The sequence below is a fragment of the Poecilia mexicana genome, unplaced genomic scaffold (genome assembly GCF_051168715.1).
Source record: "Poecilia mexicana isolate PSO_F unplaced genomic scaffold, ASM5116871v1 scaffold_21, whole genome shotgun sequence".
Taxonomy (NCBI): Eukaryota; Metazoa; Chordata; class Actinopteri; order Cyprinodontiformes; family Poeciliidae; genus Poecilia; species Poecilia mexicana.
In genome coordinates, this window is record NW_028263390.1 from 10,366,134 (window position 1) to 10,393,515 (window position 27,382).

General features: G+C 38.5%; 7 protein-coding genes across 7 annotated transcripts; 2 read left to right on the top strand and 5 right to left on the bottom strand.

Moving 5' to 3' along the window:
- Positions 1-237: 237 nt before the first annotated feature.
- LOC148153029 (C-C chemokine receptor type 8-like) lies at positions 238-2,066 on the bottom strand. The gene has a single exon (XM_088001920.1). It carries the CDS (start codon positions 1,748-1,750, stop codon positions 794-796), a length of 957 nt encoding a protein of 318 aa, XP_087858046.1. The 5' UTR covers positions 1,751-2,066; the 3' UTR covers positions 238-793.
- A 701-nt stretch (positions 2,067-2,767) lies between these two features.
- Positions 2,768-6,265, top strand: LOC148153030 (inactive serine protease 35-like). The gene is made up of 2 exons (XM_088002143.1): positions 2,768-3,156; positions 3,749-6,265. Exons 1-2 carry the CDS (start codon positions 3,134-3,136, stop codon positions 5,163-5,165), a joined length of 1,440 nt encoding a protein of 479 aa, XP_087858269.1. The 5' UTR covers positions 2,768-3,133; the 3' UTR covers positions 5,166-6,265.
- A 433-nt stretch (positions 6,266-6,698) lies between these two features.
- Positions 6,699-8,488, bottom strand: LOC106906333 (leukotriene B4 receptor 1-like). Its single transcript, XM_014971579.2, has one exon. The coding sequence runs from the start codon at positions 8,474-8,476 to the stop codon at positions 7,544-7,546; it is 933 nt and encodes a 310-aa protein (XP_014827065.2). The 5' UTR covers positions 8,477-8,488; the 3' UTR covers positions 6,699-7,543.
- Positions 8,489-9,483: 995 nt separating this feature from the next.
- LOC148153031 (C-C chemokine receptor type 8-like) lies at positions 9,484-11,254 on the bottom strand. The gene is made up of 2 exons (XM_088001944.1): positions 10,260-11,254; positions 9,484-10,124 (listed from the first exon to the last, which is right to left on the bottom strand). The coding sequence occupies exon 1, from the start codon at positions 11,223-11,225 to the stop codon at positions 10,284-10,286; it is 942 nt and encodes a 313-aa protein (XP_087858070.1). The 5' UTR covers positions 11,226-11,254; the 3' UTR covers positions 9,484-10,124; positions 10,260-10,283.
- A 988-nt stretch (positions 11,255-12,242) lies between these two features.
- LOC106906329 (inactive serine protease 35-like) lies at positions 12,243-15,732 on the top strand. The gene is made up of 2 exons (XM_014971574.2): positions 12,243-12,631; positions 13,216-15,732. The coding sequence occupies exons 1-2, from the start codon at positions 12,609-12,611 to the stop codon at positions 14,630-14,632; spliced, it is 1,440 nt and encodes a 479-aa protein (XP_014827060.2). The 5' UTR covers positions 12,243-12,608; the 3' UTR covers positions 14,633-15,732.
- A 433-nt stretch (positions 15,733-16,165) lies between these two features.
- Positions 16,166-17,955, bottom strand: LOC148153032 (leukotriene B4 receptor 1-like). The gene has a single exon (XM_088002048.1). It carries the CDS (start codon positions 17,941-17,943, stop codon positions 17,011-17,013), a length of 933 nt encoding a protein of 310 aa, XP_087858174.1. The 5' UTR covers positions 17,944-17,955; the 3' UTR covers positions 16,166-17,010.
- Positions 17,956-18,950: 995 nt separating this feature from the next.
- Positions 18,951-21,010, bottom strand: LOC148153033 (C-C chemokine receptor type 8-like). The gene is made up of 2 exons (XM_088001945.1): positions 19,727-21,010; positions 18,951-19,591 (listed from the first exon to the last, which is right to left on the bottom strand). The coding sequence occupies exon 1, from the start codon at positions 20,690-20,692 to the stop codon at positions 19,751-19,753; it is 942 nt and encodes a 313-aa protein (XP_087858071.1). The 5' UTR covers positions 20,693-21,010; the 3' UTR covers positions 18,951-19,591; positions 19,727-19,750.
- Between the last annotated feature and the right edge of the window lie 6,372 nt (positions 21,011-27,382).

The following is a 27,382-nucleotide window of genomic DNA, read 5'->3' on the forward strand; positions in this document are numbered from 1 at the left end:
GTGAAGTTAAAGCCACAAACTTTTATGTATTTTATTAAGTTTTTAATTGAAAAAGAGAAGCTAATGGTCAATTGGAGGCACAATGACACACAGTTTTCAAATTCTAATACAAATAAAGATCTGAAAAGTGTAAAAAAATAGTACATGTGTTCAGCCACTACAGAAGCATTATCATATTGTAATGAAATGTTTATCATCACAACATGACAAGTTTAACAAAATTTATAATTTCAATGAGATACTTTACTTGCTTTATTAATAGAGCTATGCACAGATAGAATAATGCAAAAATGTTTAAATTCAACCCGACTGTTTACAATGCTTTACAACTAAATACAAAAAAATCATCTTCTTTTTGCTTTGCAGGTAGTTAGATAGGTGCTTTTTTTTGAGATTCACGAGTTTTGTACACATTTCTGTTCTTCAATTTAAGGTTTATTTAAGAGCAGAAAAAGCACAAAATATCAACAAAATACTCTTAATAGAAATATGTTAGAATTAAAACAGCAATGAGTGAGAGAGAGAGAGAGCTATATGACTCAGTGAAAATCGTCTGAAACTGCAGATGCAAGCTCTGGATGATCAAGTCCAGCTCAAATGTATTCCTCAACAACTCATCCTTTTGTCTAATAAAAAGAAAATAAATTTATTACAACCAATTCAAGCAAATTAGCATAAAACCTTTCAGAGACTACACACACTTATATTTTGTCTTTGATCACTGTACAGCTTATTTGACATAGTTTCACAATCACGTTTAAAACCAGCAGAGACACAAAAATACCTTTTCTGTTCAAAGCTCAGAGGTTGAACTCATATCTGTTGTTCGGAGATTTCTGGAGTTCTGCTGCTCTGGATCCTTTTTCAGGCAAACAGTGAAAACCTTTTCCGAGGTAAAGGCGTAGAGGAGTGGATTGATGCAACTATTTATGAATGATAGCGATCCAGTAACGTTCCATGCAGTTCTGCAAAATTTCAACAGGGTGTCATTGTGGAGGCAAATAGCTGCCACACCCAGCACATTTATGACATGATACGGAACCCACAGGACAAAAAAGCAGACGATGATACAGGTAACCAGTCGGGTTGTTTGTCGATTTTTAAAAAGGGCTCCATGAGTTACTTTCCTGTGGAGACTAATGTATGTAAATGCAACCAGAGATAAGGAAGCAAACCCCACCGTGGCCTCTGTCAGCAGAAGTGCTACCCTTCTGGCATCGGTAGAATATTCTGGTTTGCAACGTTTCAGTACTGGATCTGTCTTCACCTGTCGAACCACAAAAGTAGGGACGGACAGGAGGAGAGCAACCAGCCAGAGCAGACCCAGCAGCACTCTTTTTCGTACGCGTTTGCAGTCAATGCGGTGGACCACCACAAGGTAGCGCTGGACGCTAACTGCAGTCACAGTGAGCTGGCTGCCATAAACACTGCAGTACACAAGGCCTGACAGGAGCTTACAGCTCAACACACCGAATGTCCAGCTGTGGAGTAAATTGTAAATCCAAGGTGGAAGGGTCAGCAAGCAGATGAGGTCAGAAACGGCCAAGTTCAGCATCAAGCTCCGGCTCAGGCTGGACATATTCTTCCAGTTAGGCTTAAGAAGAATCACAGCAATGTTTCCAGGAACGCCCAGCATCAGACAGATGGACAACACCACGGCGGGGATGAGACCTCTGGAGATCCATACGGAAGAAGGAAGATGCTCCGGTGAGAAGTTGGAAGGAGCAGGAGTGAAATTAAGCCGGTCCATCCTGGGGTCTGGTTGTTGAAGTTATGAAAAGCAGAAAAGGAAGTGGGTTGACTAAGAGGAGCTTAAAAAAAAAACAAACAAAAAAAACTTTTGACGCTTATGCTTGACTGCATCACTCTGCTTGCAGAAGGTATAGATTTGTATCAATTGATGTGATGTTTACTTTTACTTCTCTAAGACATTAAAAAGATGACTCAGGCTGTCTAAAGTATTTTTGCAGTTAAATCAAAGAAAAGGAGGTTAAAATTAAAACAATGACATTATTGTCTGCATTTATTCACCTTGACATGCAAATTTAAAAGGGAAGTAAATAAAATGTCAAAAAATGCATTTCTTTTCATTATGCTCTAGGAAGATCTGTAATTGATATGGTGTATTATGTAATCAATACATTAAAGTAGTATTGCTTTAAAGTCAAGGTTCTAGTGTGAACACTTCTTTTTTATCAGCCCATTGGTGGCCGGAGGTTTTGACACCTATGTAGTTTAGAAGAACATTTACCATGCTTTACAGAAAACCTGCTACACTACCTTTTTTTAGGTTTGTCAGAAACCTAAAAAAGAAACTCTTGACACAAGTGAAACTTTTGTCACGTGCAGCGTTCTGTTCACACCTAACCAATAAACCGGAAGTATCAAAGACACATACACCATCCTATTAAAATGTAAACTACAGAGTTGTGATGCTGCACCATGCTCTGATTGGTGTTGCATGCTGCTAACCTGATGGAGTATCCTAGGTGATTACAGCGATGCAACATGAGCACAATGCTTTTTTGACTTTTCCTGAAACCTCTCTGCTGAGCCTCAAACAGACATAATGGATATTTTTGCAGACCGGGTCTTTCCATATGTGTAAACACCGAATGATTCAGCTCTAACAGTCATTTGTTTACAGGATGTGCAATGAGGTCATGAGCTCATCACCTTTCCCCATTGTCTTTTCTTTGTTGATGTTTACTTCTGACCCTTTACAATGGACTATTTATTAGAGATTCTGCATTTAGATTCAATTACATCAGAATTACATTTTACAGAATATTTCATCATATAAAAAAATGTTTTCTTGGAGGTGAGATGGGTGTTATGTCTAGGGAGCTATGGCAAACCCCAACACTCCCCACCTCACCCGCTGAGTCCTTCGCTCCTCTTTCCGTCACATGATCGTTGATTTCATTCATCCTCCAGGACTGACACTCCTCCTGAGCAAAACATTTCCCAACATGAGAGCAGGATACAGATCCGTGGGAGAATCCTTGCTACATACCCATTCATTCATGTCCCTGTTTTAATTTGCAGCTCAGAAACTGATTGCACTGGTCAGCTTGTAGTCGCCTAAATACAAAGATCCAGCTTCAGTACTGCGAAGCAGAGCATTGGCCGGATGAGACTGTCGGCTGTTTGCAGGTAGGAACGCTGAACTTTTTATTTATCGCAGTTTGTCGCTGTAGCGTCGCTTTTTCTAAGTATTGAGATGGAGAAAACTCTAAAACTCTTAATTTAATTTCTAGTATAAGCTTCGCACTTTCCCTTTTGTCGTGTTGACGTTAATAAAAAAATAGTTTATATAGGTTAAATGTGGAAACCTTGCAATCTCCCCTCTTAACAAAACGATTATTGTTCAGAAAACTAAATAAATAAATAAATAAATAAATAAATAAATAAATAAATAAATAAATAATTAACTGTTGTGCATTAAATACGAAAAAAACAGTTTTGAACGTAACCTCGACCATTATAGACTTTGCTCTTGATGTACAGTCCTGGTTATGAATGGCAATTTGGCGCCATCTTCTGGTTAATTAGGATTTTTGTCAAATATTTTGCCCTCCCCAACATGTTTGGGATTTCAACACTTCACAATTAGATAATATATTACTAAGAATCTTGAGTTTATCACTATTTCGCCAAATCTAATGTTGTACATTAAGGAACTAATGTTGCTCTCCAGGTCGGTGGGAATAATGAGACTTTATGTTTGTTTGTTTTTTTTTTTTAGAGGGATGAGCCTTAAACTCATCATGTATACGCTGCTCTTTGCGGCCGCCTTCGCAGTTTCTGGTGTTTTTGGCAGCAGCGAAGAGAGCAGTTCACACACATGGACCCGGCAGAGGCTGCCAAGGCTGCTGGTTACACATAAATCCATTATGAACGCCGGTTTGCTTAGTGGAGGGATGGAGGACAAAGTGAAATCAGCAACTAACACGCTCTGTGGAACAGAGTGTCAGAACAGTCCACCATCATTCAGCCAAACTGAGCAAGAAAGGATTCTGGGATACCAGACCCTGTATGAAAATGGCACACAAACACATACCGACGTCAGCTTGGAGTGGATGAACAAGACCTCGGGAGGAGCTAGTGCAAAGCTGGTTCATATCCGCAGGAAACGGCAAGTTTTTGGAGCAGATGGACGGTTTGTCATCTCAGATTCAAACTTTATCACCAACTACCCATTCTCCACAGCGGTCCGCCTTTCCACTGGTTGCTCTGGCGTCCTAGTGTCTCCAAAACATGTGCTAACAGCGGCACATTGTATCCATGATGGCAGAGACTACCTGGATAATGTCGGGAGCCTTAAAGTTGGATTGCTACAGCTCAAGCATGATGGAGGACTGAGAAGAAAGAGGGGAAGGAGACGAAGGGGTGGTAGGAAACAAGATAAGGTAGATTTGAGGAGAGGAGAAGTGGAAGGTGAAGAGAAAAACAGTGTTGGAGGATTGAGAAAGAGAAGGGGAGGTGAAGGGAGAAGACAAAGGTTAAGGAAAAGAGGCGATGAGGGAGAAGCTACTGCTGAGAAACAGGAATTTGAGAGAAAAGGTAGGAAGGAACAGCGTCTCAGTCGTAACCGGCGTCAGGTGGCACCAGGAAAGCAGGTTGTGTTTCGCTGGTCCCAAGTTAAACAAACCCAAATCCCTCAAGGATGGATCCACACCAACGCCTCCTCCAACTCTGAGTCTCTTGACTACGATTACGCCCTCTTGGAGCTGAAGCGGCCCGTCAAGCAAAAGCACATGGAGCTTGGGGTGGCGCCACCTTTACTACCTCTGGCACGAATTCACTTCTCAGGGTACGACGCCGACAAAAGCCTGCTGGAGGGAAGCGGAGGTGAGAAGGTCGTTTATCGCTTCTGCTCAGTGATAAAGGAGTCGGACGATTTGATGTATCAGCACTGCGATGCTCAGCGCGGCGCAGCTGGCGCAGGCGTTTACATCCGTTTGAGGAAGAAACCCAGACGCAAGGGCGGGAGGTGGAACTGGCAGAGGAGGGTGATCGGGGTGTTTTCAGGCCACCAGTGGGAGGAAGGGGATCAGGACGGGCAGAGGGACTTCAATGTTGCAGTAAGGATCACGCCTCACAAATATGCGCAGATATGCCACTGGATGTATGGAGACTCAGGGTTCTGTAATGAGGTTTGAGCTCAGTGATCGACATGAGATAAAGATGATTTTACCGTTTCAGAAAAGTGAAGGTCAGGGATGATGTATCAAGTATTAATTCAACAAAATATAGAGCAATTGAAAAAAAAAATTGTGCAGCTTTAAACAGAGAATAACTGTGATCTTGTATATAAAAGGACAACAATGACCATCCTCATGTCAGCCGTTGACACAGTATTTTTCTAAAGTGCACTGTTTTTACTCATTGTATTTTCAGATTTTTTTGTTACAGTTACTACATTAGTGTTTCTTCAGTCTCAATGCCAGAAGGAAGCAATATGATTTTTTTTATACATTTAGCCTTACAAAGCATGTCTATGTTTTCAAAATGTTTGTATTCAATAACACAGATAAAATAGTTTTTTTTTCCTAGTGTAGTATATATTTTCAATACTGTGGACCCCCACCTATATGCGGTTCAGTATTTATTGATTTACCTATTCGCATTTTTTTTTCTGTGGAATGGAACTCTAAGTTATTTGCAGAAAATGTATCTATTCACAGATTTTATATCTAAAACGCTTCAAAGAAAATGCATCCTGGGAAGCTGAAATCTGCAGCAATGCATATTGACACGTTTTGGCTGCATTTTGCAATGTAGCCAATCAAGGAAAGCCATTTATTGTCCTTGGTGCTGATTGGCTGCAATCTCAAGCAGAGAGATTAGGAAGATTGTGGATGTTACCTTGTCGTACCATTGTGCATATTCAGGCATTTTAAGGTATATTTAGTATTTGAACTATTAAAATAGGGAATTATAAGCATTTTTACAGGGGTCTGAAATATTCATAGATTTGTGGGTGGTTGTTCCTATAAGCCTTCAAATACCAGCGATCCACTGTAGTTTAGTTCTGGTGTGGCTTGTGCTGAATCTCTCACAAGAAGTAAACATTTCACATCTGTTCAAACTCAGTGAATCTGTTCTCATTTTGACATTGCATCATGATTGCATTGTCTTTTGGTCTTTGAAAAAGGACTCTCCTGTTCTTTCTCCTGTCCATCTCGAATAATTTTTACATGTAAAATTGTTGTTGATGTTATTGAACTCTGAATTAAAGCAAATATCAGCATTCCTTAAACACTTGTATGTTGTTTGCTTGTTTGTTGTGAAAGGACAATTTGCTCTATTATCAAAAGTTTAAAGGACTGACCTTTTAGAGTTTTATTTCCTCTTCCTGTTTTCGAAAACCATCTCCTGTCTAAGACAATTATAGACTCAACATGTTATATAGCCTAGCCTCAGGAACAAGAGCATGGTGAGTCAGAGCAAAAATTAGTATTTATAATGTTTTCTCTGCTATGAGGTGAAGAAAATAAGAGTCAATCGTGCAACCTCACATAAAACAAACAAAGCAAAGAACAAAGACCGGAATTAAAATCTGAATAAAAAAAGATTTTACTTGTCTACAATCTCCTTACTCTTAGATTTTGTTCAGTAAATCCACATGAACATGTTCACACCATCATTAGTACTGCATACAAAATATCCTCCGAGATGCTAAACCCTGAAGAGAAAATCCACAGGCTGCATACACAATTGATTATCTTTTACCTATGAGGACCAAAACCAGCTGGATTATGATAAAAAAGCTCCACTATGCCTGAAAAGTTTTTTTTTTTTCAGTAAGTAGATTCACAAAGGGAAACAGATTGTATACATTAACTACCCAGAGACTGATGTTTAAGTATTTATTTATCTTAAGGTATTTTTTGGCTTACATCTAACATTTAAGATTAGAATATTACATCATATCAATAACAAAAAACACACATTTTTATACTGATGTTGACTTAATAACAAAAGTATGTTTAATGTTCTGCTTCAAAGTTGTTACTCTTTTGAAAAAGTACTTTTGATCTCAAGAAGCAGCCTCATTGGAACCTATGTTCTTTTAAATAGAATATTACAGCATTTTCACAATATATATATTTGTTGTATATTTAAGCTCCTTAGTACAAAAGCCCACACAGAAAAAAAACTTAATAAAAAAATACACAATGCAAGAGATTAACTTCCTGGAAATACCTCAGTATTCTACACAAAAACAAATGATTAGTTTGTTAGATGAGTTTATACACCATTTGGAGCTACAGAAAAGTACAGTATGTCTTTTCTGCAGCTCCAGATTCTGCTTGGTGCTTACAAATAAAGTCAATTAATCCCAGTCATTTATACATCCTAGTTGATCCTAGATATCAGATAACACAGTCACGTGAAGTTTATTGTCTCGCAGCTTTCACTGCTCTTGATGGAGCACGTAGAGACAATAGAAAATAACTTACGATGTTTTCTTTGACTTTGCAGCAATCCCTGATGATGGTACGTGATGAAGATGTTTCTAAATGTCTTACTGTTTTCAAACTCTACCTATGTCTGGCGACTGGGTGGTTTGGAGGCTCTGGCTTTGCACCTCTTCCTTTTTTTGGCAAAGTACGCACATTTTGTTAGATGTGAAGGCATACAGAAGAGGATTCAGGCAGCTGTTTACAAATGTAAGTGCCTTAGCAATGTCCCATGTGTCCTTGCAAAACTTCAAAAGTATTTTATTGTTCAAACACATAGCAGCCACACCCAGGATATTTATGACATGATATGGAGTCCAGACGACAAAATAGCTCACAATGATGCTGGTTATCAGCCGAGTCGTCTGTGGATTGTTGAAAAAGGCAGCCTGGTTCACCGTCCTGTGAAGGCGAACGTACGAAAAAACTACGAGAGCAAAGGAGCACAAATCAAACACAGTCTCAGCCAACAGTACAACCACACCCTGAGTCGTTGAAGTATACTTAGATTGACAAACTATCGGCTGCTGATTTGTAGGCAGCTGTCGAACCACCAGAACAGGGACGGCCAGGATGAGCGCAGCCATCCAGAGTAGAGCCAGCATTGCTCTCTTCTTCACCTGTGGAAATCTTCTCTGATGCACCACTGTCAGGTAGCGCTGGACGCTTAACACAGTCACAGTGAGCTTGCTGCCATAAATGCTGCAGTACACAAGGTAGGTTAGGATCTTACAGGCCACCAGGCCAAAGTTCCAGCCATACAGCAGCGGGTAAATCCATGGAGAAAGGGTCAGCAGGCACAGCAGGTCAGACACAGCCAGGTTTAGCATCAAAGTCCGGCTCAGACTGGAAAGATGGTGCCAGTTAGGCTTGAGAAGAATCACTGCGATGTTTCCAGAAACTCCCACAATGCAACAGAAGGACATCACCACCACTGGGACAACACCTTTGGACTGCAAGGAGGGAGGAGGCAGAGGTCCCGAAGAAGACAAGTTAGACGGCTCCATGCTGACACTTGCTGATAAGGTCGAACTCTGACTTACTGAGGCTGCTGAACCAAAGAGGAACTAAGAAATAATGACGCTGACGTAAATCGTCTAATCTATATCAGTGACGTGTTTCTTCTGATGAACCAATCTTAACGAAATTCTTATAACCCTTTATTTAAGGTACACTTATATGGCTCTTTTAAAAATGTTTTATAGGGGGCGTCAAGTATTTAGAGATTTCCTATTTGTTGGCTGTTCTGGTCCCTAACGCCTGCAAATCCCAGGGATCCACTTTAGCTTATAGTCCTGGATTTCCTGCAGGTACTCAGTAATTCTTCCATTTATGTGCTGAAGCTCTGAAAAGAACAGGGAGTGAGAACTTCACATCTGTTCACACTCGGAGAATCTCATTTTGACGCTGCACGATAGCATTTCATTCTCTTTGTAAAACAACACTGCGCTTGATCCGTATATGTGACCTGTCCAGTCAGAGCATATTTTATCAATTACAGTCATTGTTGTTATTAGACTTTAAATTAAAGCAAATATCAGCATTCCTTAAACACCAGCTTGTTGTTTATTTGCTCTGAAAGGACAACTTGTTCTATTATCGGTTATGTGATGAATTGACCTTTTAGTGTTTTTATTCCTTTTCCTGTTTTCAAAAATGGCCTCCTGTCTTAAACAAATATAGTCATTACATGTTATAAGCCAACCACAAGAACAAGAACAGAAAGTCAGAGCAAAAATGTGTGTTTGTAGTGTCTTATCTGCACTGAGGTAAAGAAAAGAAGAGTGAATTATGTGGTCGCACAAAAAGTTTCACTTCACTTGTCTACAGTCTTGTTGCTCTTATGTCCTATATCCACTTTAGATTTTCTTTCAGTTCAGTAAATCTATTATTTAATATTTAAGAAAAAATCTCTAATGATTATTACTACTAATAATATCTAATAATAAAATAGATGATTTTAAAAAAAATAATTGAGTGTATTTTTCATATTGGTGAAGTTAAAGCCACAAACTTTTATGTATTTTAATAAGTTTTTAATTGAAAAAGAGAAGCTAAAGGTCAATTGGAGGCACAATGACACACAGCTTTCAAATTCTAATACAAATAAAGATCTCAAAAGTGTAAAAAAAAATAGTACATGTGTTCAGCCACTACAGAAGCATAATCACGTTGTAATGAAATGTTTGTTATCACAATATGACAAGTTTAACAAAATTTATAATTTCAATGAGATACTTTACTTGCTTTATTAATAGAGCTATGCACAGATAGAATAACGCAAAAATGTTTAAATTCAACCCGACTGTTTACAATGCTTTACAACTAAATACAAAAAAATCATCTTCTGTTTGCGTTGCAGGTAGTTAGATAGGTGCTTTTTTTTTCTTAGATTCACGAGTTTTGTACACATTTCCATTCTTCAATTTAAGGTTTATTTAAGAGGAGGAAAAAGCACAAAATATCAACAAAATACTCTTAATAGAAATATGTTAGAATTAAAACAACAATGAGCGGCGAGTGAGACAGAGAGAGCGAGCGAGAGAGAGAGAGCGATATGACTCAGTGAAAATCGTCTGAAACTGCAGAGACGGATGCAAGCTCTGGATGATCAAGTTCAGCTCAAATGTATTCCTCAACAACGCATCCTTTTGCCTGATAAAAAGAAAATAAATTTATTACAACCAACATAAACAAATTAGCATAAAACCTTTCAGAGACTACACACACTCATATTTCGTTTTTGATCACTGTATATCACGTTTAAAACCAGCAGAGACACAAAAATACCTTTTCTGTTCAAAGCTCACAGGTTTAACTCATATCTGGTGTTCGGAGATTTCTGGAGTTCTGCTGCTCTGGATCCTTTTTCAGGCAAACAGTGAAAACCTTTTCCGAGGTAAAGGCGTAGAGGAGTGGATTGATGCAACTATTTATGAATGATAGCGATCCAGTAACGTTCCATGCAGTTCTGCAAAATTTCAACAGGGTGTCATTGTGGAGGCAAATAGCTGCCACACCCAGCACATTTATGACATGATACGGAACCCACAGGACAAAAAAGCAGACGATGATACAGGTAACCAGTCGGGTTGTTTGTCGATTTTTAAAAAGGGCTCCATGAGTTACTTTCCTGTGGAGACTAATGTATGTAAATGCAACCAGAGATAAGGAAGCAAACCCCTCTGTGGCCTCTGTCAGCAGAAGTGCTACCCTTCTGGCATCGGTAGAATAATCTGGTTTGCAACGTTTCAGTACTGGATCTGTCTTCACCTGTCGACTCACAAAAGTAGGGACGGACAGGAGGAGAGCAACCAGCCAGAGCAGACCCAGCAGCACTCTTTTTCGTACGCGTTTGCAGTCAATGCGGTGGACCACCACAAGGTAGCGCTGGACGCTAACTGCAGTCACAGTGAGCTGGCTGCCATAAACACTGCAGTACACAAGGCCTGACAGGAGCTTACAGCTCAACACACCGAATGTCCAGCTGTGGAGTAAATTGTAAATCCAAGGCGGAAGGGTCAGCAAGCAGATGAGGTCAGAAACGGCCAAGTTCAGCATCAAGCTCCGGCTCAGGCTGGACATATTCTTCCAGTTAGGCTTAAGAAGAATCACAGCAATGTTTCCAGGAACGCCCAGCATCAGACAGATGGACAACACCACGGCGGGGATGAGACCTCTGGAGATCCATACGGAAGAAGGAAGATGCTCCGGTGAGAAGTTGGAAGGAGCAGGAGTGAAATTAAGCCGGTCCATCCTGGGGTCTGGTTGTTGAAGTTATGAAAAGCAGAAAAGGAAGTGGGTTGACTAAGAGGAGCTTAAAAAAAAAACAAACAAAAAAAACTTTTGACGCTTATGCTTGACTGCATCACTCTGCTTGCAGAAGGTATAGATTTGTATCAATTGATGTGATGTTTACTTTTACTTCTCTAAGACATTAAAAAGATGACTCAGGCTGTCTAAAGTATTTTTGCAGTTAAATCAAAGAAAAGGAGGTTAAAATTAAAACAATGACATTATTGTCTGCATTTATTCACCTTGACATGCAAATTTAAAAGGGAAGTAAATAAAATGTCAAAAAATGCATTTCTTTTCATTATGCTCTAGGAAGATCTGTAATTGATATGGTGTATTATGTAATCAATACATTAAAGTAGTATTGCTTTAAAGTCAAGGTTCTAGTGTGAACACTTCTTTTTTATCAGCCCATTGGTGGCCGGAGGTTTTGACACCTATGTAGTTTAGAAGAACATTTACCATGCTTTACAGAAAACCTGCTACACTACCTTTTTTTAGGTTTGTCAGAAACCTAAAAAAGAAACTCTTGACACAAGTGAAACTTTTGTCACGTGCAGCGTTCTGTTCACACCTAACCAATAAACCGGAAGTATCAAAGACACATACACCATCCTATTAAAATGTAAACTACAGAGTTGTGATGCTGCACCATGCTCTGATTGGTGTTGCATGCTGCTAACCTGATGGAGTATCCTAGGTGATTACAGCGATGCAACATGAGCACAATGCTTTTTTGACTTTTCCTGAAACCTCTCTGCTGAGCCTCAAACAGACATAATGGATATTTTTGCAGACCGGGTCTTTCCATATGTGTAAACACCGAATGATTCAGCTCTAACAGTCATTTGTTTACAGGATGTGCAATGAGGTCATGAGCTCATCACCTTTCCCCATTGTCTTTTCTTTGTTGATGTTTACTTCTGACCCTTTACAATGGACTATTTATTAGAGATTCTGCATTTAGATTCAATTACATCAGAATTACATTTTACAGAATATTTCATCATATAAAAAAATGTTTTCTTGGAGGTGAGATGGGTGTTATGTCTAGGGAGCTATGGCAAACCCCAACACTCCCCACCTCACCCGCTGAGTCCTTCGCTCCTCTTTCCGTCACATGATCGTTGATTTCATTCATCCTCCAGGACTGACACTCCTCCTGAGCAAAACATTTCCCAACATGAGAGCAGGATACAGATCCGTGGGAGAATCCTTGCTACATACCCATTCATTCATGTCCCTGTTTTAATTTGCAGCTCAGAAACTGATTGCACTGGTCAGCTTGTAGTCGCCTAAATACAAAGATCCAGCTTCAGTACTGCGAAGCAGAGCATTGGCCGGATGAGACTGTCGGCTGTTTGCAGGTAGGAACGCTGAACTTTTTATTTATCGCAGTTTGTCGCTGTAGCGTCGCTTTTTCTAAGTATTGAGATGGAGAAAACTCTAAAACTCTTAATTTAATTTCTAGTATAAGCTTCGCACTTTCCCTTTTGTCGTGTTGACGTTAATAAAAAAATAGTTTATATAGGTTAAATGTGGAAACCTTGCAATCTCCCCTCTTAACAAAACGATTATTGTTCAGAAAACTAAATAAATAAATAAATAAATAAATAAATAAATAAATAAATAATTAACTGTTGTGCATTAAATACGAAAAAAACAGTTTTGAACGTAACCTCGACCATTATAGACTTTGCTCTTGATGTACAGTCCTGGTTATGAATGGCAATTTGGCGCCATCTTCTGGTTAATTAGGATTTTTGTCAAATATTTTGCCCTCCCCAACATGTTTGGGATTTCAACACTTCACAATTAGATAATATATTACTAAGAATCTTGAGTTTATCACTATTTCGCCAAATCTAATGTTGTACATTAAGGAACTAATGTTGCTCTCCAGGTCGGTGGGAATAATGAGACTTTATGTTTGTTTGTTTTTTTTTTTTAGAGGGATGAGCCTTAAACTCATCATGTATACGCTGCTCTTTGCGGCCGCCTTCGCAGTTTCTGGTGTTTTTGGCAGCAGCGAAGAGAGCAGTTCACACACATGGACCCGGCAGAGGCTGCCAAGGCTGCTGGTTACACATAAATCCATTATGAACGCCGGTTTGCTTAGTGGAGGGATGGAGGACAAAGTGAAATCAGCAACTAACACGCTCTGTGGAACAGAGTGTCAGAACAGTCCACCATCATTCAGCCAAACTGAGCAAGAAAGGATTCTGGGATACCAGACCCTGTATGAAAATGGCACACAAACACATACCGACGTCAGCTTGGAGTGGATGAACAAGACCTCGGGAGGAGCTAGTGCAAAGCTGGTTCATATCCGCAGGAAACGGCAAGTTTTTGGAGCAGATGGACGGTTTGTCATCTCAGATTCAAACTTTATCACCAACTACCCATTCTCCACAGCGGTCCGCCTTTCCACTGGTTGCTCTGGCGTCCTAGTGTCTCCAAAACATGTGCTAACAGCGGCACATTGTATCCATGATGGCAGAGACTACCTGGATAATGTCGGGAGCCTTAAAGTTGGATTGCTACAGCTCAAGCATGATGGAGGACTGAGAAGAAAGAGGGGAAGGAGACGAAGGGGTGGTAGGAAACAAGATAAGGTAGATTTGAGGAGAGGAGAAGTGGAAGGTGAAGAGAAAAACAGTGTTGGAGGATTGAGAAAGAGAAGGGGAGGTGAAGGGAGAAGACAAAGGTTAAGGAAAAGAGGCGATGAGGGAGAAGCTACTGCTGAGAAACAGGAATTTGAGAGAAAAGGTAGGAAGGAACAGCGTCTCAGTCGTAACCGGCGTCAGGTGGCACCAGGAAAGCAGGTTGTGTTTCGCTGGTCCCAAGTTAAACAAACCCAAATCCCTCAAGGATGGATCCACACCAACGCCTCCTCCAACTCTGAGTCTCTTGACTACGATTACGCCCTCTTGGAGCTGAAGCGGCCCGTCAAGCAAAAGCACATGGAGCTTGGGGTGGCGCCACCTTTACTACCTCTGGCACGAATTCACTTCTCAGGGTACGACGCCGACAAAAGCCTGCTGGAGGGAAGCGGAGGTGAGAAGGTCGTTTATCGCTTCTGCTCAGTGATAAAGGAGTCGGACGATTTGATGTATCAGCACTGCGATGCTCAGCGCGGCGCAGCTGGCGCAGGCGTTTACATCCGTTTGAGGAAGAAACCCAGACGCAAGGGCGGGAGGTGGAACTGGCAGAGGAGGGTGATCGGGGTGTTTTCAGGCCACCAGTGGGAGGAAGGGGATCAGGACGGGCAGAGGGACTTCAATGTTGCAGTAAGGATCACGCCTCACAAATATGCGCAGATATGCCACTGGATGTATGGAGACTCAGGGTTCTGTAATGAGGTTTGAGCTCAGTGATCGACATGAGATAAAGATGATTTTACCGTTTCAGAAAAGTGAAGGTCAGGGATGATGTATCAAGTATTAATTCAACAAAATATAGAGCAATTGAAAAAAAAAATTGTGCAGCTTTAAACAGAGAATAACTGTGATCTTGTATATAAAAGGACAACAATGACCATCCTCATGTCAGCCGTTGACACAGTATTTTTCTAAAGTGCACTGTTTTTACTCATTGTATTTTCAGATTTTTTTGTTACAGTTACTACATTAGTGTTTCTTCAGTCTCAATGCCAGAAGGAAGCAATATGATTTTTTTTATACATTTAGCCTTACAAAGCATGTCTATGTTTTCAAAATGTTTGTATTCAATAACACAGATAAAATAGTTTTTTTTTCCTAGTGTAGTATATATTTTCAATACTGTGGACCCCCACCTATATGCGGTTCAGTATTTATTGATTTACCTATTCGCATTTTTTTTTCTGTGGAATGGAACTCTAAGTTATTTGCAGAAAATGTATCTATTCACAGATTTTATATCTAAAACGCTTCAAAGAAAATGCATCCTGGGAAGCTGAAATCTGCAGCAATGCATATTGACACGTTTTGGCTGCATTTTGCAATGTAGCCAATCAAGGAAAGCCATTTATTGTCCTTGGTGCTGATTGGCTGCAATCTCAAGCAGAGAGATTAGGAAGATTGTGGATGTTACCTTGTCGTACCATTGTGCATATTCAGGCATTTTAAGGTATATTTAGTATTTGAACTATTAAAATAGGGAATTATAAGCATTTTTACAGGGGTCTGAAATATTCATAGATTTGTGGGTGGTTGTTCCTATAAGCCTTCAAATACCAGCGATCCACTGTAGTTTAGTTCTGGTGTGGCTTGTGCTGAATCTCTCACAAGAAGTAAACATTTCACATCTGTTCAAACTCAGTGAATCTGTTCTCATTTTGACATTGCATCATGATTGCATTGTCTTTTGGTCTTTGAAAAAGGACTCTCCTGTTCTTTCTCCTGTCCATCTCGAATAATTTTTACATGTAAAATTGTTGTTGATGTTATTGAACTCTGAATTAAAGCAAATATCAGCATTCCTTAAACACTTGTATGTTGTTTGCTTGTTTGTTGTGAAAGGACAATTTGCTCTATTATCAAAAGTTTAAAGGACTGACCTTTTAGAGTTTTATTTCCTCTTCCTGTTTTCGAAAACCATCTCCTGTCTAAGACAATTATAGACTCAACATGTTATATAGCCTAGCCTCAGGAACAAGAGCATGGTGAGTCAGAGCAAAAATTAGTATTTATAATGTTTTCTCTGCTATGAGGTGAAGAAAATAAGAGTCAATCGTGCAACCTCACATAAAACAAACAAAGCAAAGAACAAAGACCGGAATTAAAATCTGAATAAAAAAAGATTTTACTTGTCTACAATCTCCTTACTCTTAGATTTTGTTCAGTAAATCCACATGAACATGTTCACACCATCATTAGTACTGCATACAAAATATCCTCCGAGATGCTAAACCCTGAAGAGAAAATCCACAGGCTGCATACACAATTGATTATCTTTTACCTATGAGGACCAAAACCAGCTGGATTATGATAAAAAAGCTCCACTATGCCTGAAAAGTTTTTTTTTTTTCAGTAAGTAGATTCACAAAGGGAAACAGATTGTATACATTAACTACCCAGAGACTGATGTTTAAGTATTTATTTATCTTAAGGTATTTTTTGGCTTACATCTAACATTTAAGATTAGAATATTACATCATATCAATAACAAAAAACACACATTTTTATACTGATGTTGACTTAATAACAAAAGTATGTTTAATGTTCTGCTTCAAAGTTGTTACTCTTTTGAAAAAGTACTTTTGATCTCAAGAAGCAGCCTCATTGGAACCTATGTTCTTTTAAATAGAATATTACAGCATTTTCACAATATATATATTTGTTGTATATTTAAGCTCCTTAGTACAAAAGCCCACACAGAAAAAAAACTTAATAAAAAAATACACAATGCAAGAGATTAACTTCCTGGAAATACCTCAGTATTCTACACAAAAACAAATGATTAGTTTGTTAGATGAGTTTATACACCATTTGGAGCTACAGAAAAGTACAGTATGTCTTTTCTGCAGCTCCAGATTCTGCTTGGTGCTTACAAATAAAGTCAATTAATCCCAGTCATTTATACATCCTAGTTGATCCTAGATATCAGATAACACAGTCACGTGAAGTTTATTGTCTCGCAGCTTTCACTGCTCTTGATGGAGCACGTAGAGACAATAGAAAATAACTTACGATGTTTTCTTTGACTTTGCAGCAATCCCTGATGATGGTACGTGATGAAGATGTTTCTAAATGTCTTACTGTTTTCAAACTCTACCTATGTCTGGCGACTGGGTGGTTTGGAGGCTCTGGCTTTGCACCTCTTCCTTTTTTTGGCAAAGTACGCACATTTTGTTAGATGTGAAGGCATACAGAAGAGGATTCAGGCAGCTGTTTACAAATGTAAGTGCCTTAGCAATGTCCCATGTGTCCTTGCAAAACTTCAAAAGTATTTTATTGTTCAAACACATAGCAGCCACACCCAGGATATTTATGACATGATATGGAGTCCAGACGACAAAATAGCTCACAATGATGCTGGTTATCAGCCGAGTCGTCTGTGGATTGTTGAAAAAGGCAGCCTGGTTCACCGTCCTGTGAAGGCGAACGTACGAAAAAACTACGAGAGCAAAGGAGCACAAATCAAACACAGTCTCAGCCAACAGTACAACCACACCCTGAGTCGTTGAAGTATACTTAGATTGACAAACTATCGGCTGCTGATTTGTAGGCAGCTGTCGAACCACCAGAACAGGGACGGCCAGGATGAGCGCAGCCATCCAGAGTAGAGCCAGCATTGCTCTCTTCTTCACCTGTGGAAATCTTCTCTGATGCACCACTGTCAGGTAGCGCTGGACGCTTAACACAGTCACAGTGAGCTTGCTGCCATAAATGCTGCAGTACACAAGGTAGGTTAGGATCTTACAGGCCACCAGGCCAAAGTTCCAGCCATACAGCAGCGGGTAAATCCATGGAGAAAGGGTCAGCAGGCACAGCAGGTCAGACACAGCCAGGTTTAGCATCAAAGTCCGGCTCAGACTGGAAAGATGGTGCCAGTTAGGCTTGAGAAGAATCACTGCGATGTTTCCAGAAACTCCCACAATGCAACAGAAGGACATCACCACCACTGGGACAACACCTTTGGACTGCAAGGAGGGAGGAGGCAGAGGTCCCGAAGAAGACAAGTTAGACGGCTCCATGCTGACACTTGCTGATAAGGTCGAACTCTGACTTACTGAGGCTGCTGAACCAAAGAGGAACTAAGAAATAATGACGCTGACGTAAATCGTCTAATCTATATCAGTGACGTGTTTCTTCTGATGAACCAATCTTAACGAAATTCTTATAACCCTTTATTTAAGGTACACTTATATGGCTCTTTTAAAAATGTTTTATAGGGGGCGTCAAGTATTTAGAGATTTCCTATTTGTTGGCTGTTCTGGTCCCTAACGCCTGCAAATCCCAGGGATCCACTTTAGCTTATAGTCCTGGATTTCCTGCAGGTACTCAGTAATTCTTCCATTTATGTGCTGAAGCTCTGAAAAGAACAGGGAGTGAGAACTTCACATCTGTTCACACTCGGAGAATCTCATTTTGACGCTGCACGATAGCATTTCATTCTCTTTGTAAAACAACACTGCGCTTGATCCGTATATGTGACCTGTCCAGTCAGAGCATATTTTATCAATTACAGTCATTGTTGTTATTAGACTTTAAATTAAAGCAAATATCAGCATTCCTTAAACACCAGCTTGTTGTTTATTTGCTCTGAAAGGACAACTTGTTCTATTATCGGTTATGTGATGAATTGACCTTTTAGTGTTTTTATTCCTTTTCCTGTTTTCAAAAATGGCCTCCTGTCTTAAACAAATATAGTCATTACATGTTATAAGCCAACCACAAGAACAAGAACAGAAAGTCAGAGCAAAAATGTGTGTTTGTAGTGTCTTATCTGCACTGAGGTAAAGAAAAGAAGAGTGAATTATGTGGTCGCACAAAAAGTTTCACTTCACTTGTCTACAGTCTTGTTGCTCTTATGTCCTATATCCACTTTAGATTTTCTTTCAGTTCAGTAAATCTATTATTTAATATTTAAGAAAAAATCTCTAATGATTATTACTACTAATAATATCTAATAATAAAATAGATGATTTTAAAAAAAATAATTGAGTGTATTTTTCATATTGGTGAAGTTAAAGCCACAAACTTTTATGTATTTTAATAAGTTTTTAATTGAAAAAGAGAAGCTAAAGGTCAATTGGAGGCACAATGACACACAGCTTTCAAATTCTAATACAAATAAAGATCTCAAAAGTGTAAAAAAAAATAGTACATGTGTTCAGCCACTACAGAAGCATAATCACGTTGTAATGAAATGTTTGTTATCACAATATGACAAGTTTAACAAAATTTATAATTTCAATGAGATACTTTACTTGCTTTATTAATAGAGCTATGCACAGATAGAATAACGCAAAAATGTTTAAATTCAACCCGACTGTTTACAATGCTTTACAACTAAATACAAAAAAATCATCTTCTGTTTGCGTTGCAGGTAGTTAGATAGGTGCTTTTTTTTTCTTAGATTCACGAGTTTTGTACACATTTCCATTCTTCAATTTAAGGTTTATTTAAGAGGAGGAAAAAGCACAAAATATCAACAAAATACTCTTAATAGAAATATGTTAGAATTAAAACAACAATGAGCGGCGAGTGAGACAGAGAGAGCGAGCGAGAGAGAGAGAGCGATATGACTCAGTGAAAATCGTCTGAAACTGCAGAGACGGATGCAAGCTCTGGATGATCAAGTTCAGCTCAAATGTATTCCTCAACAACGCATCCTTTTGCCTGATAAAAAGAAAATAAATTTATTACAACCAACATAAACAAATTAGCATAAAACCTTTCAGAGACTACACACACTCATATTTCGTTTTTGATCACTGTATATCACGTTTAAAACCAGCAGAGACACAAAAATACCTTTTCTGTTCAAAGCTCACAGGTTTAACTCATATCTGGTGTTCGGAGATTTCTGGAGTTCTGCTGCTCTGGATCCTTTTTCAGGCAAACAGTGAAAACCTTTTCCGAGGTAAAGGCGTAGAGGAGTGGATTGATGCAACTATTTATGAATGATAGCGATCCAGTAACGTTCCATGCAGTTCTGCAAAATTTCAACAGGGTGTCATTGTGGAGGCAAATAGCTGCCACACCCAGCACATTTATGACATGATACGGAACCCACAGGACAAAAAAGCAGACGATGATACAGGTAACCAGTCGGGTTGTTTGTCGATTTTTAAAAAGGGCTCCATGAGTTACTTTCCTGTGGAGACTAATGTATGTAAATGCAACCAGAGATAAGGAAGCAAACCCCTCTGTGGCCTCTGTCAGCAGAAGTGCTACCCTTCTGGCATCGGTAGAATAATCTGGTTTGCAACGTTTCAGTACTGGATCTGTCTTCACCTGTCGACTCACAAAAGTAGGGACGGACAGGAGGAGAGCAACCAGCCAGAGCAGACCCAGCAGCACTCTTTTTCGTACGCATTTGCAGTCAATACGGTGGACCACCACAAGGTAGCGCTGGACGCTAACTGCAGTCACAGTGAGCTGGCTGCCATAAACACTGCAGTACACAAGGCCTGACAGGAGCTTACAGCTCAACACACCGAATGTCCAGCTGTGGAGTAAATTGTAAATCCAAGGCGGAAGGGTCAGCAAGCAGATGAGGTCAGAAACGGCCAAGTTCAGCATCAAACTCCGGCTCAGGCTGGACATATTCTTCCAGTTAGGCTTAAGAAGAATCACAGCAATGTTTCCAGGAATGCCCAGCATCAGACAGATGGACAACACCACGGCGGGGATGAGACCTCTGGAGATCCATACGGAAGAAGGAAGATGCTCCGGTGAGAAGTTGGAAGGAGCAGGAGTGAAATTAAGCCGGTCCATCCTGGGGTCTGGTTGTTGAAGTTTTGATGAGAAAAAAGCAGAAAAGGAAGTGGGTTGACTAAGAGGAGATTAAAAAAAAAAAAAAAAAAACTTTTGACGCTTATGCTTATCACTCTGCTTGCAGAAGGTATAGATTTGTATCAGTTGATGTGATGTTTACTTTCACTTCTCTAAGACATTAAAAAGATGACTCAGGCTGTCTAAAGTATTTTTGCAGTTAAATCAAAGAAAAGGAGGTTAAAATTAAAACAATGAAATTATTGTCTGCATTTATTCACCTTGACATGCAAATTTAAAAGGGAAATAAATAAAATGTCAAAAAATTTGATGTAGTTATAGTGAAGTTCTTCTGTGCTTCTCCACTTGTAAGATTTCAGGCATCAGCCACTGCAGGTGACAACAGAAACTCTTGTCACAAGTGAAACTTTTGTCACGTGCAGCGTTCTGTTCACACCTAACCAATAAACCGGAAGTATCAAAGACACATACACCATCCTATTAAAATGCAAACTACAGAGTTGTGATGCTGCACCATGCTCTGATTGGTGTTGCATGCTGCTAACCTGATGGAGTATCCTAGGTGATTACAGCGATGCAACATGAGCACAATGCTTTTTTGACTTTTCCTGAAACCTCTCTGCTGAGCCTCAAACAGACATAATGGATATTTTTGCAGACCGGGTCTTTCCATATGTGTAAACACCGAATGATTCAGCTCTAACAGTCATTTGTTTACAGGATGTGCAATGAGGTCATGAGCTCATCACCTTTCCCCATTGTCTTTTCTTTGTTGATGTTTATTTCTGACTATGGACTATTTATTAGGGATTTTGATATTGATTTAGATTCAATTAAATCAGAATTACACTTTTCAGAATATTTCATCATATAAAAAAAAATTGTTTTCTTGGAGATGAGATGGGGGTGTTATGTCTATGTTATGTTTTAAAATTGTTTTTTAAAAAAATAATTTATATCTATTTAAAAACAAAAAAAAATAATTACTGGCATTTTATAGCCTTTTAGTGTTATAACAATGAAAAATGATCAAATTTAAAGTTATATTCTTTATGTTAGCTTAATATGCATCACTCTTTTCTGATGGTTATCAGTATTAATTTCTCTCATCGTTTTATTATATATTAAAATTATGGAATTCAAAAAAACAACACATTAAAAACAGACATATAGTGTTCATGTTATTTAAGGGACACTCAATATCAACCCTCCAGTCGTTAATAATCTTCATAAATATCTATTTCGAGAATAACCTATTTTATTCTCTGCTCTTTAATATGTACGTTGCCATGGCTCCCTTTAGTTTGAATGGGTTATTTTATCACAGGGCAAAAAATGGTTGTTACCGAAATTGTTTTAAGACAAAAGGTGTTTTATTTTATCAACAGTTTATCACACATCACTAAAAGTTTCTGAGGTGAACCAGCGTGTCAGAATGTTGTCAGGTCATCATGTTGACATGGCAGGACTAAAGAATGATGTCAACAATGATGTCACAGAGTCCTTTGACATCACAGTGGTGGAACTTTTGACTTTATTGTAAGATTCCTTTTGCCTCACTTTGAAGGAGATCGCTTCGTGTCTGCTTAAAGAAACTGCTGCAAACCTTTTAGTCTAAAGTAGTTGCTCATCAAACTAAAGCTGAAAATGTTTGACTTTGGAAAGATTTCAGGATTCGTGTTCCCACGCAGAAATCTTAAGAAGAAACTTTGTAACAAAACTTGCAAACTTTTTGACAAAGTTTGCAGACTTCTCAAAACAGTCAGCACTATCCGGGAAGAGAATGAAACTTTGGCTAAAGAAGCCAAACAAATTGCCATGAGAATAGAAAACACACAAGGTCTTGAAGATGATTATAAGTACGTGGAAAAACAGATAAAGATTGATCGTTTGATGAACCAGAAGTTAAAGCAGGAAGTTCATGACCTGAAAATGAAACTGGAATCGCAAAAAGTCTTGGAGGAAAAATACAACACAAGACAGGAAGAAATTCAGAGACTGGAGGAAAGCAACGACAAGCTTCTAGAAGAAGTTGTTGCCTTGAATTTGAAGTTGAAGGATCCGATTGTATTGAAGGAAACCTTCAGGACATTAGAAGGGAAGAAAAAAATTCTGACCCAGCAAAACAGCTTTTTGCTAAAGCACGCTGAGAAAGTCCAACAAAAAGGTTTACAACAAGACCACACACTAAGGACTCTGTCAGACAAAAGATGTGAGCAACGTAAGTCTTCACACAAACAAAATTCCAAAAACACCAAGGCTACTCTCAAGGACAAACTTCAGAGTTTGACCTTCCTCTTTTCTTCGGCAAGGGTTGACAAGGACGATTGTCCCTCCACTGAGATGAGCCAATATCTCAGAGAAGAACCAAAACTGATATGAACCGATGCCTGTTGCCCCTTAGAGCAGCAGTTCAAACAAAATGACAAGATGGGGTTGCAAAACACACAACACTGGTGCTTTTCACCAAGGCTCAAATTCCAACACTTTGTTTCTGCATGGAGTTTCCACGATATTCCTATGCAGATATGGGTTCTCTCCAAGCACTTTGGCTTATCCCAGTATCAAAAAAAGGCAACATTTTAGTTTCGTTTAATTAGGCTCACTACATTTCCTTCGAACAAGAGTGCATGAATGCACGTTTGATCCACCACTGGATGTTTCTGCATGGAGTTTCAACAATATTCCTATGCAGATTTGGGTTCTCTCCAAGGGCTTTGGCTTATCCCACTATCAAAAAGGCAACGTGTTATCTTCATTTACATTCCCTACATTTCCCTTCAAAAAACATTTATGGATGCATACATGACAAACTTTGTTCCACCAAAGTGGAACCATAATACTCCACACAGAGCATCACAAAAACTCTGCATGGAATTTCAACAATATTCCTATGCAGATCTGAGTTCTCTCCAAGGGCTTTGGCTTATCCCACCATCAAAAAAGGCAACATTTTAGTTTCATTTAATTAGGCTCACTACATTTCCTTCGAAAAAGAGTGCATGAATGCACATTTGATCCACCACTGGATGTTTCTGCATGGAGTTTCAACAATATTCCTATGCAGAACTGGGTTCTCTCCAAGGGCTTTGGCTTATCCCACTATCAAAAAGGCAACGTGTTATCTTCATTTACATTCCCTACATTTCCCTTCAAAAAACATTTATGGATGCATACATGACAAACTTTGTTCCACCAAAGTGGAACCATAGTACTCCACACAGAGCATCACAAAATCTCTGCATGGAATTTCAACAATATTCCTATGCAGATCTGAGTTCTCTCCAAGGGCTTTGGCTTATCCCACTATCAAAAAGGCAACGTGTTATCTTCATTTACATTCCCTACATTTCCCTTCAAAAAACATTTATGGATGCATACATGACAAACTTTGTTCCACCAAAGTGGAACCATAGTACTCCACACAGAGCATCACAAAATCTCTGCATGGAATTTCAACAATATTCCTATGCAGATCTGAGTTCTCTCCAAGGGCTTTGGCTTATCCCACCATCAAAAAAGGCAACATTTTAGTTTCATTTAATTAGGCTCACTACATTTCCTTCGAAAAAAAGTGCATGAATGCACGTTTGATCCACCACCGGATGTTTCTGCATGGAGTTTCAACAATATTCCTATGCAGATCTGGGTTCTCTGCAAGGGCTTTGGCTTATCCCAGTATCAAAAAAGGCAACATGTTATCTTCATTTACATTCCTTACATTTCCCTTCAAAAAAACATTTGAAGGGAATTTTATGTCATGATCTGACATAAATTTGTTATAAAACCATTACTGATTACACGTTAAAAATTATGTAGCTTTATGTTATTAAAGCTAAAGTTTAATCAGTAATAGTTTTATAACAAATTTATGTCAGATCATAATTTTTTAGGTAATGTCAAGTTGTCATAACGAAGACATTTTTAATAATGTCAACTTTGTATTAAAAGTGTCACGATTTACCGAATGACACTTTATGACAACACACATAAATATTAATGACAACTTATTCATATTCATGACAGGTGTTACTCACTGACACTAGTTACTAGGTAACTAAGTAATGCATTACTAAGTAACAGTAGAAAATTCTAAATTATTTTATGGGCTTTTCAAAAATCTTCTCATCAGCAAAGTGAACTGGAGTCACCTCACAAAACAACAGGAAAAAGTTTTTGTTTGGGATGGCAAAAAAAATTCTTATAAATAAATAAATAAATAAATAAATAAATAAATAAATGCACACATAAATACATAAATAAATGAATGCACACAGAAATAACTAAATAAATAAATGCACACACAAATAAATAAATAAATAAATAAATGCACACATAAATACATAAATAAATAAATAAATGCACACATAAATACATAAATAAATAAATGCACACAGAAATAACTAAATAAATAAATGCACACACAAATAAATAAATAAATAAATAAAACAACTAACTAACAGTGATGTCAGTAAGTGACATCACTTACTGACATCAGTTAGTGATGTCACTAAGTGATGTCACTACGTTATTAACGTATGTAGTAAGTAAATAACGTAGTGATGTCACTTAGTGACATCACTACGTTATTTACGTATGTAGTAAGTAAATAACGTAGTGATGTCACTACTACGTTATTTACGTATGTAGTAAGTAAATAACGTAGTGATGTCACTTAGTGACATCACTACGTTATTTACGTATGTAGTAAGTAAATAACGTAGTGATGTCACTACTACGTTATTTACGTATGTAGTAAGTAAATAACGTAGTGATGTCACCACTACGTTATTTACGTATGTAGTAAGTAAATAACGTAGTGATGTCACCACTACGTTATTTACGTATGTAGTAAGTAAATAACGTAGTGATGTCACCACTACGTTATTTACGTATGTAGTAAGTAAATAACGTAGTGATGTCACCACTACGTTATTTACGTATGTAGTAAGTAAATAACGTAGTGATGTCACCACTACGTTATTTACGTATGTAGTAAGTAACGGCCCGCAGTTACTTACTACATAAGTAACTGTAGTCAGACTACAGTTACTTATGGAAATCAATTTGCGTTACTGTGCGTTTTATTTTGTAATTTAATTTTATTTCCACTACACGTCTTGAGGAGTGACCGTCGTTTCTAGGCGACGGCATCAGTAGTGACAGAAACATAAACAATGGGGGTTAGAGGGAGATGCGCATTTTGTTGCTGGAAAAACAGGAACTATTTTTAGTTTTTGTCGCCAAGTCCAATTATGATAAGCAGCTCGGCTTGTTTTTTTAATTTTTTTTTTCTGAAGTCGCTTGAAGATTTAATGAGTCCCGTGTTGCGGTTTTTGGGATTGGAAATAAACAGACATAAACCCCAGGATTTGTCTGATAAACAGTTGGTTTTAGTCAGTCTAATTGTCCATCATTTCCCGGATGATCCCGCTGTGTTTTTGTTAATGTCAAGCTAATATATTACATGTGAATGACGTCGAGCTTCGCGTTGCGCTAAAACAAATTGCAAACATAGAGACTAATAATATGAACAGCGCAATAAACGTGAAAACACCCCAGGGATTCTTGAGAATAGGGACAAAATGGGCTTAAATTTTCCCCATTTTTTCCCCTCAACCTTATGTATGCAAATATGACAAATAATGTAAAGATGATAAGGTGCAGGCTCCCAGTTGCAATTCTGTTTATAGTTCTCCAGACAATAATGGAACACACAAAATACTGAAGTTTTTTTGTACTCCCCTTCAGTTCAACCATATAGGTATAGGGTTAGGGTTATGGGTTAGGGTAGGGTAGGGTTAAAATTATGTTATCATTTTATCATTATAAAACAACTTGCAATCAATGTAATTTTCATAGGTGGCAGAGCGTTGTTGTTAACAGTGGTTATAAGTAACTAGAAATAAAAAAAGTTATTTTTAAATTAATTTATCTACTTTCCAAATCAAGTAATCAGTAATCTAAGTTACTTTTTCAAGGAGTAATCAGTAATCCGATTAAAGTTACTTTTTCAAAGTAACTATGCCATGACTGCTAACTAAAGCATATAAAAATCTAATAAAAAGGCAAGCAAACAAATAAAATGCATGCATAAATAAAACTGAGTATTTTAAGCAAGCTAAGCTGTGCAAAAAAAAAAGAAGCTGAAATTGACTGATGGTGAAGGTAGTTAGCACAAGTTTTCAAGATGATCAAATATGTAACAAGCAAGCTAACTAGCTAGCATGTCACCATCAAAGTGTGAATTTTTGGGTGAATGACTGAATCTAGTGTGATGCGCTGTGGGATCCTCTGGACAATAAGCCCCTTTCAGATTGTCAATAATTGCTTGGCAAACAACAACAACAACAACAAAAACAATTTAGTCAGCTGGGAAGAGACTACTGGCATTTGTTTGAAGTTTGGCGCCAGCTGTGGCAGGCTGAATGAAGTGGTTCTGAGCAGAATTACTCACTATTTTCTCTTCAAAATCTTTTGAATCACTGAACCATACCTCTCACACACTATGTACATGCAAACATCTACATAAGGAGAGTAAAGGCCTCCTGTGCAGGTGCAAATTTGCTGACTTGTCACAAGATGAGCAGCAGGTACTCATTGTGTTCAGCAGACAGACAGCCTGCGGACAGAAACGGCGTCTGTGTTCAGTTGACTAGATTTTGCCATTAG

Bases quoted from the DNA above. Each gene is read 5' to 3' on its own strand.
- LOC106906333 (XM_014971579.2), bottom strand. From the start codon at position 8,476: ATGGAGCCGTCTAACTTGTCTTCTTCGGGACCTCTGCCTCCTCCCTCC.
- LOC148153031 (XM_088001944.1), bottom strand. From the start codon at position 11,225: ATGGACCGGCTTAATTTCACTCCTGCTCCTTCCAACTTCTCACCGGAG.
- LOC148153030 (XM_088002143.1), top strand. From the start codon at position 3,134: ATGAGACTGTCGGCTGTTTGCAG. The intron at 3,157-3,748 runs GTAGGAACGCTG...TTTTTTTTTTAG, and splicing joins AGACTGTCGGCTGTTTGCAG to AGGGATGAGCCTTAAACTCA.
- LOC106906329 (XM_014971574.2), top strand. From the start codon at position 12,609: ATGAGACTGTCGGCTGTTTGCAG. The intron at 12,632-13,215 runs GTAGGAACGCTG...TTTTTTTTTTAG, and splicing joins AGACTGTCGGCTGTTTGCAG to AGGGATGAGCCTTAAACTCA.
- LOC148153033 (XM_088001945.1), bottom strand. From the start codon at position 20,692: ATGGACCGGCTTAATTTCACTCCTGCTCCTTCCAACTTCTCACCGGAG.
- LOC148153029 (XM_088001920.1), bottom strand. From the start codon at position 1,750: ATGGACCGGCTTAATTTCACTCCTGCTCCTTCCAACTTCTCACCGGAG.
- LOC148153032 (XM_088002048.1), bottom strand. From the start codon at position 17,943: ATGGAGCCGTCTAACTTGTCTTCTTCGGGACCTCTGCCTCCTCCCTCC.